Source organism: Orbicella franksi, chromosome 5 (genome assembly GCF_964199315.1).
Source record: "Orbicella franksi chromosome 5, jaOrbFran1.1, whole genome shotgun sequence".
NCBI lineage: Eukaryota > Metazoa > Cnidaria > Anthozoa > Scleractinia > Merulinidae > Orbicella > Orbicella franksi.
The window spans coordinates 22,527,145-22,535,885 of record NC_138149.1 but is presented as its reverse complement, the minus strand read 5'-3'; the positions used below and the strand labels follow the sequence as shown (position 1 = coordinate 22,535,885).

The 8,741-nt window shown below is 40.4% G+C and overlaps 1 protein-coding gene across 12 annotated transcripts in view; it reads right to left on the bottom strand.

Annotated features, from left to right (window-relative positions):
• Positions 1–1,886: 1,886 nt before the first annotated feature.
• The window catches only part of LOC145486842 (D(5)-like dopamine receptor), a 76,460-nt gene continuing 69,605 nt past the window's right edge, over positions 1,887–8,741 (bottom strand). For all 12 annotated transcript variants that reach the window (XM_081465565.1, XM_081465561.1, XM_081465560.1 and 9 more), the window contains one exon: positions 1,887–7,188. In XM_081465565.1, the coding sequence (XP_081321691.1) occupies positions 5,745–6,869 (1,125 nt within the window). In that variant the 5' untranslated portion in view covers positions 6,870–7,188 and the 3' untranslated portion in view covers positions 1,887–5,744. The remainder of the gene's footprint in view (positions 7,189–8,741) is intronic.

Below are 8,741 nucleotides of genomic sequence, written 5' to 3'. Positions count from 1 at the left end.
GTAGCGCGACTTCGCTTCGAACGGCGTGCTCTTGCCATGCACGTGCCGAACTGTACCAGGGACGGCGGAGCCGGGGTGGGGGCTTAAGCTTCCCCCTCCCCTCCACTTTTTACCACGATGACAGTTTATTTTGTTTTAGTATGAGGTACAAATGAAGAAATAGGAAGGAAAAGAAAACGAAAAAAGTCTGGTTGACTACAGATTTACCAAGAATTCACAAAGCTAGAACCTCGTAGCAAATCTGTAAGAAGCTTTTCGTGTTTACATACTTTTAACCTTTCCGCAGCGTGCACTTCCTTCCCACACACGGAGGGGGGGGGGGGGGGTTCATCCACTAGGTTGATTTTCTAAAGAACTACACCATGGAGAACGTCAAAAATACCATTTCCGAGCCCCTAGACTTAAAAAGGTTTTTTTGGGAGGAGGATGCCCCTAGACCCCTCTACAAACTTGCGCCGGCACCGCTTGTTTTCAAGCCCCGCACCTGCCCCCCCCCCCCCCTATTTCTTTCACTTGAAAAAAGACTCCGCCGTCCCTGTGAATTTATATCCTGCTGCATCAGCTGCAGTTGCTTTCTAGCATTTAAAAAGGTCTTCAGCAAAGCAAACTTCTTCTGATCTTCTGCGCGAATGAATTAAATTCGACGTTTGAATCTTTCATAGCTTTTTGTCATGCCACTGCCGGGCCAAATTTATTTGAGTTCGGCACAGCAGAAGCACGACGTTTGGACTAGGCCGAATTCCAACCGAGGTCAGATCGCGGGATAGACATCAAACAGTCTTATTCTATTTTTCAGGAAAACCTGCTTCCTTGGTCTAGCTGGATCACGTTAATAAAGCCTCTTCGTTTCATTTAGTGCTTCTGATTAATCCGTTTTCCACGAAGATCAAAATCGACAAATAGTGGTTAAAAAATACTTTAAAAGACCAGTCTCCTTGCGAATATTCGCACACTAATCGAGTGTATATAAACGGGAAAGACAAACCCAGCTATGTCTCTATTATAAGCAAGTGTCTAATCCTCAATAATCTAGTAATTCCAATTGGAGCTAACTGAAAATAAATATTACGTGACGCCAGTCACGTAATACATGTAGCGTGTTTGAACTTATATTTTGGGCTTTGTCTGTAGTTTTGTGTACCTTGCGAGAAATAATGAAACAATGTTGTAATGACGACATGGATCAACTCTCTTTTTGTATATTTCCCACAAAGCAAGGCCCACAAATGGAACAAAAACAGACTAGAGTGCTCAACAATAGAGTTCTTTGAACATACCACATTATTCAAATTTGAGAAGAAACTGTCGCGAACTTTTACATTTTACCTATGTGAACCTCGATTGCCCAGAAATTTTTTTCCATATTATTATAGTAGAAACGACACTCTTTTGCACAGTACTTGTTTTAGTTCCATGTCGGACATACCAAGATGCGTTTTGAGCCCGTAAAAACTACGCAATTTTTGCCGTTTTCATAGTGGCTTTAGAAGGCAATTCTTCAACGGTCGACGGAATCCTTCAAAATGCTTGAAAAATTTAAAACTTCCCATTGATAGATAGAAGAAACTTAAAGCTCTTATGCTAAGTTTACCCCGAGTTCTAGTTGTGTAAATTGTTTCAATGCGAATACCGAGAACTTTGTCAATTTTCCAGATATTTTTTGCATATTTAATGAGGCAAAAAGCTATATTTTCGTTTTTTGCGAATTTCTCGAAGACTTTAAATTCTAAGAAAATCGTAATACTATTTTCGAAAGTGGCTCCCTAAAAGCGTTCTTTAGGCAAAGTTTCAGGAATTTCGATTTTTCCAACCTGGCCAGCCATTCTCGATATTTTCAGTCAGTGACTCTTAACTACTTATGATCTGTCAAGTTTGGCATGATGAAAGATCAGTAACAATAAGATGTGCCTGCCACGCGTTTTTAATTTAATTCTTTTTGTTTGGACGGGAAAGAGATAGATGTGAGATAGTATTTTAAAGTTGAAAACATGGCAGGCCATCTGCTAAGCCAAAAGATGTTGAGTCGAACCATTTTGGTCGGGAAATGGGTTTCAGACATTGCCTATATATGTTTTGAACTGAAACGGAAGGAATTTTTTTTTACGCAGTGGCTATTCGTACGGCACCCGTACGGCAACTTGTATTTCCTATTCGTACGGGAGTCAGAAGATTTCATTGAATTTCTCTGTAATTGCTGATTCTTTCTTATCCAAATTATTATATTTACCTTTAGAAAAAATAAGCGATTCCAAAGAGTGCCGTTTCTTTGAGCCAGATTAATTTGCGTACTCTCTGCATACTAAGCGAACGACCCACTCGCGACACTCCAAATTTTTTCCGAGCTAGTTAGTACTCACACACATGTCACGCTACCTCTGGTTCACAGATTTACTTGCTACAAAGTACACTGTAGGTTGAAAAAGTGCGAACTGAATTCCTTTTAGCCTTTTAAAAACTTAGAATACATTGACTTGGATCGGGTGGTAAGTGACAACATGGAACTTCTCTGAATTTGGACTCTTGTTGGTAGTCCCGTACGAATTATTCGCATTTTTGCTATTAGCTGCTATTCATACGGGAATTTTTCCTGCTTCCATGGCAGACGCAGTTTCAGTCAGCGTTAGATAGTTCTTTTCGTATTTAGTCCGGCTACTCACGGGTAGTTTACCGAAGGATGGATGTTTCGAACGTTTTCTCCTTTCAAATCAGGTGAGGAATACATGCACACTGAATCTTGTAACGCAAACTGTTTCACGAAAATACGGCTGGACAGGTGTTGTCTGAGGAAAGTGTTCAACTATGACATTCAAAAACAGGTTAGCGATTCTTAAATTTAATGGTAACTTTTAGTTATACTCGAGGAATCCGGTATGAATAGCAGATACCAGTCGCTGTACGGTCCCTTCTTACCGCGTGACATGCGTGTGAGTATTAACTAGTTCGGAAAAAATTTTAAGGGTCGTTCGCTTAGTATGCAAAGAGTACACAAATTAATCTGGCCCGAAGAAACGGCACTCATTGGAATCGCTTATTTTTCCTAAAGGTGAATATAATAATTTGGATAAGGAAGAATCAGCAATTACAGAGAAATTCAATGAAATCGTGTGACTCCCGTACGAATAGGGAATACAAGTCGCCGTACGGGTGCCGTACGAATAGCCACTGCGTTTTTTTTACAATCACGGGCCGATAATTTACCGGGTCTTTCGTGAAACGGGGCTCTGGTCTGCGGGGTGAAGTGGGAACTAACATTTGCTAGGTTTAACCAAAGTTTCTTTCTGTTTACCATCACTGTTGCTTTTTTTATAATTATCTTAAATGTACCCTTCTATATATTATGCCTTTAAATATTTATACGGTCCCCGGAATATCTGTACCCACCCTGCGGGAGGTCATTGGAAATTCCAAGTGGAATTTGAAAAGTTAAAACTGTTTTAAATGTCAAGGAATTCCCAAGGTTTTTATGGGTGGGGTTCCTATGATGGCATGGTGGCCTCATGGTTAGTGCACTTGACTCTAGATTGAATGGTGTGGGTTCGAGCCCTGGCTGGGGACATTGTGTTGTGTTCTTGGGCAAGACACCTTACTGTTACAGTGCCTCTCTCCACCCAGGTGCACAAATGGGTACTGGCAAATTTAATATTGCGATGGACTAGCATCCCATCCAGGGGGGAGTAAAAAAACTCCTAGTCGCTTCATGATATGGAAACCGATGGCCTGATTGGCCACTTGGCTTGTATGCAGATTTAAACTTTATCTTATGGGTGGGGTTTGGGGTGGGAGATACCATAACCATATTTCGTAGTCATTTTTAAGAGACAGGCTATTCTATGAAACGTCTGACTTGACCAATTAAAACAGAGGCACAAAAAGGAAAACAGCCAAAGGATTTAACAACAAAATATATTCCTTCATCTTTGTACAGAACTTCTATTTTTGGCAAAATTGTCATCAAGTTCATTCGAGAACACAACAGATTCAATTCTTTGTGTATGTCACAATACATGTAGCCAGAACGCTTTCATGAGTAATATTTCTACAGAATGTTTTTGAAAAATTTTGTACAAGCTAAGATTAATTGTATAAGTGCACAGCTGCATGATGTCAGGATTGTTAACCATGGAAGCCTTATTGAACTCAAGCCCTACCAAAGTACTGTTATCAATTTACAAGCCCTTGAACATTTTAAGGACCTCCACTGCATCTACATGTAGTTGAAAAAAATCTTATGTAATATTTTGATTTAGCACCCTACTTCCAATAAGTGCCCTCTTTCTAATAAGTGCTTCCCACCGAGTGTTGTTTTCTAAAATAGCACCCCTTTTCCAATTAGTGCCCAATTCCAATAAGCGACCCCATAGTGAAAGTGACATTCCAGACTGATAAGATGAAGGAATAAGGGATGGACCATTATTTTTTGAGGGGGAGAGGTTGGGAAATTTCTCCAAAAAATTTCCCGCAGCCGGAAAAAAAAATTGTGCGAGGGGAGCCATGGGACAAAAAGAATTGAGCAAGTGCTTTTTACTACTATTTTGATTTTTGATGTTTAAATAAAAATTATTGCACAAGCTATTGCCCACCAAAAAAAAAACATGTACAACCTTAAGGTGAGAAAAAAAAAACATTCATGGCCAGAAAATTGCCCAACCTCCCCAACCCTTCCCCCCTCAAAAAACAAAAAATAATAATTGTCCATCCCTTATGAGGTTTGCTTTTTCATGTGAATGTAATATATCAGGGTTATTGACCAAGTGTGAGGTCAAGATGGCTGGATATTGGCCAAGTTCTTTTTTTGTGTGTTTATGGACTGAGACGGAGTCAAGGTCCATAAACACGCAAAAAAGAACGAGGCCAATATCCAGCCATCTTGACTAGACAAGCTCAGTCAATAAAGGATTATTATATGGCTTTCGAGGAAATTTTTCTTGTGAAACACGCCGGGTAGTCCTGAGCGGGCAAGATAGTTCCATCTTGCCTGCCCGGGCAGCCAATCACAGTGCAGGATTTGATTCATCTTGCCCACCCACAGAGCTAGCTATATAATAATGAACATAATTGTCTATCAGGGCGTCCATTGTTACAGTTCTTGAGTTAAGTACTGAATGTTGAGGAAGAAATAAGTCTCTGTCCTTAATGAGCTACTCCTCTTCAATAAGCACCCACCCTTGGGCTACCTAAAGTAAATTACCACCCCGTGTGCTAAATCAATTTATTACGTTAATAAATTTTGTGTTATTGTGTTACAAAGGCATTGTAACGCAATCACCATTTTTTCGTAGTCAATCAATAACGCATACCCGTTGCAATGTAAGTATTATGGGTAATCCCATGTTAAAGTAATCTCTGCACACTCTCCATTCAACCAAAAATTCCGAAAATTTCGAAATGGGGGGAAATTGTACGGAAATTTTCTGGTTAAGTTTCTAGGAACAGAAATTCCCGGTAAGAAATTACCAAAAATTTTGGTATACCTCGCGAGGTTGTCCTCTTTTCCGGAAATTCTGGAAAATCTTGTGTCATTTGTCACTGGAAATTTCCGTTAAGTCAAACCAGAATTTTTTGTCGAATGGAAAATGCTGATTGTGTAACCGTTTGAGGTGTTGCGTTACACGTCTAGTAATTCCTGTATAACTGTTCCTTGTATTGCGTTACCCTTGACTGAAAAATTGTTGGTACATGCGTGACCGTTCGCGTTGGTGCGTTACACTTCAAGCAATTACTGCGTGACCGTCCGTGGTGCCACTTCACACTTGCGTAATTGTGGTGTCCCCATTGAGGAAAGCCTTCTCATCGTCGGGAGAGTTGTGATTCTTGTCGTCGTTTCCGACCGCTTGAGGGCTGTTGCGTCGAGCGAAAGTCATTTGAAAAAAGCTCGTTACTGAACTTCGTCTTCTTTTTTTAAGGCTGTCCTGGTTTTGTCCATCACAAGAAGACCACATGATCTTTCTAAACGAGCGCCGAAATTCGGCGTTAAAGTACGCGTAAATCACGGGATTGCAAGCACTGTTAAGGTTTGGTAAAATCAAGAAAAACAGGTAAATGAACGCCATGGCAACGTCTTTCGGAAGGTGCATCAGGTAAGACGGATCGTATTGAGAAATTGTGAACATAATGAAAAACGGCGCCCAGCAGACGGTGAACGTACCGAGCACCACAGCTAACGTCTTGGTGGCTTTGAAGTCCCGTACTACGCTCTTCTGCTTCCGCCTGTCTTCTTTAGTGCTAGTGCTGACAATCAAGTGTTTCATTTTGTTGAACTGTATTAATGCGGTGCGGAAGATCAGGGAGTAACTAGCGATGACCACAACAAGCGGCGACAGGAAAGCCACTATGTTAGCTACCGTGTAGAACACTTTGTTATCGTTGCGGCAAAGGCCGTGGTCATGGTCGATGACCACTCCTTTTGCCCCGGGCCACTTAATGATCGCGAATGTAGCCAAAGTGACTGCGTACACCCACACTCCACATATAGCCAGCAGAGAACGTTTCTTGGTCATGTTTCTATGGTAACAGAACGGCTTGGTTATTTTCATGTATCTGTCCACGGATATCACCGCTAGATTTGCCATAGAGGCGGCAGCGCACACCATGTCCATCCAGATCCAGGCTGAACACACCGCAACGCTCGTCATCGGCGTCACATTCGACGCAATTCGGAATGGTAGGCCAGCGAGCCCGTAAAACAAGTCGCTGACCGCCAGTGACGCAATGAACCAGTTGGTGGGACTGCGCAGGCGCACGTCGACATAGATGGCTACACAAACCAGTGTGTTTCCCGCTACTGTAAAAACGATCAAAATGACGTAATAGGCCAGAAAAAGTTGTTTCTCCAAGTCTATGGTAAAATTGTGCTCAGTTGTGTTATTCATATTTCACCGGCCCAATTTTTACGAAAGGGAGAGGAGGTTGCTTGGCTGTTATTAATGGCCTGACACTTTCCTTGCTAAGGGATTTTTCTCGGAAGTCAGCGTGCTGTTGCTGTTTGTGTAATCAACTAATGCCCAAGTTCAGTTTGCTTTTTCTTTGTCTTGTTGAGTTTTCTTGTCAAATGACTGATTGATTCACGGTTATTAGACTCCCAAAAACACCGTAACTTTGGTCAAGACGCCGCCCTGTGTACCTTGTGAGGATGGTAAGCTTTGGAGCAACCCAAATATTATTGATCCTTGATTCTCACTCTCTGGTTGCCTGCGAGGAAAACAAAAAAATTACGTTTATATTTATAAACAAAATATCTCGATTCACTCGCAAAATGCGAGATTTACGTCCGTGTTCGATGCATGGTCAGAGGATGGTCGGTTTTTCTAGATTTCTGCGTGTTACAGGTTTTCCTGACACAAATCTCAAAGAAGTGATGATAAGATAATAATTTCCTTATTGCAAGGATATGGATAGGAGACTAAAATGTCAGGTGTCATTTCAAATCCGTTTTGTCATCTATCCGTTTTCCGTCACACAGCTTTAGTGATTACCAAGATTTAGGTTGGTTTGCGAGTGAGATACTGGCCCATTTGTCAGTTTGGCAGTTAAAAGTCAGTTGCAAAGCTCGTCCTTGTCCTTGCTACTGGAAGGATAGCAACACGCTTGTTTAGTTTGCGCCAAAAAAAATGAAACCGATTCTCTGGACGAAAATGTAATCTTTCGATTCAGCAAAGGAGCAAGTAAACAAAAAAATTGAATTTTGATTTATTATGTGAACACCAATGAAATACCAGGTGCTCTTTCCCGCAAAACATGATATTTTCACACGTTAAAATGACATGTTATCTTCACATGTGAAAAGATCACCGTTGCTATGGTCATACAATAAATCGCGCAGTTTCGCAGCGAAAGTCAAATTGTTTGGCATTTCATTGGTGTTAATGTAATTAATAGAACATTACATGGCCGCTTGGAAATACGAAATTATCTCTCGTGTTTAAAAATATTTCACTCGTGAACTGAATATTTTTCAACAATCGAAGAGAAATTTCGTATCTCCAAGCGGCCTTGAAATATCCTCTGTGTATACAATGTAGAATAAATTGACAAAACCTTTACTTCGATGGCTTTATTCGACTATCAACCCCTGCCTTAAAATCCCTTTATATTTTGTCGCACGCAGTCGGGATCGCATCGACAACAGGATTGCTCATGATTTGTTGTTATCGAGAACACCAGTTTGTGACAAAAAATGTTAACTTTGGTGCCAACCTTTAATATTTTAAATAGAAAGTGAGAGAAGATTATTTCTGAATTGTGGAAAACTGCAAAACAAGACTGCATTTGATTGGCTCGTTTTGAGTCAGTTAAATTGTTTACAGCAGGACCTTACACAATATACGTTTGGGAAGTTGGATTTGCCAATTTATATTTTTTCCGAAAGAAAAATATAATCTTGTTGTGAGCGTATTTTCAGATTTACGCGGTGTTTGACCTTCAGTCCTCAACCCTGACTTGTGAAACCCGTGACATTTTGTCAACCTTGCGTTCACAATAATGCATAGTGTTTCTGTTTGAGTCCCCAGTAAATTTCTTTTACATCATACATCATATTGGTTTTCAGTGAACCAGTAATTTTCGTGTTAATCTCGTTTAATTATTAAATAAAAGGGAAACGTAATTTCCTCTGGGTGCACCTTGGACGGTTCCTTTTTCAATAAATATTGCAAAAAGTTATTTTGAGTCATTACAAATCGGATATTTCTGTTTAAATACTTCTAAATATGGCTGACGTAACATAAACGTTTCTAAGGTTATAA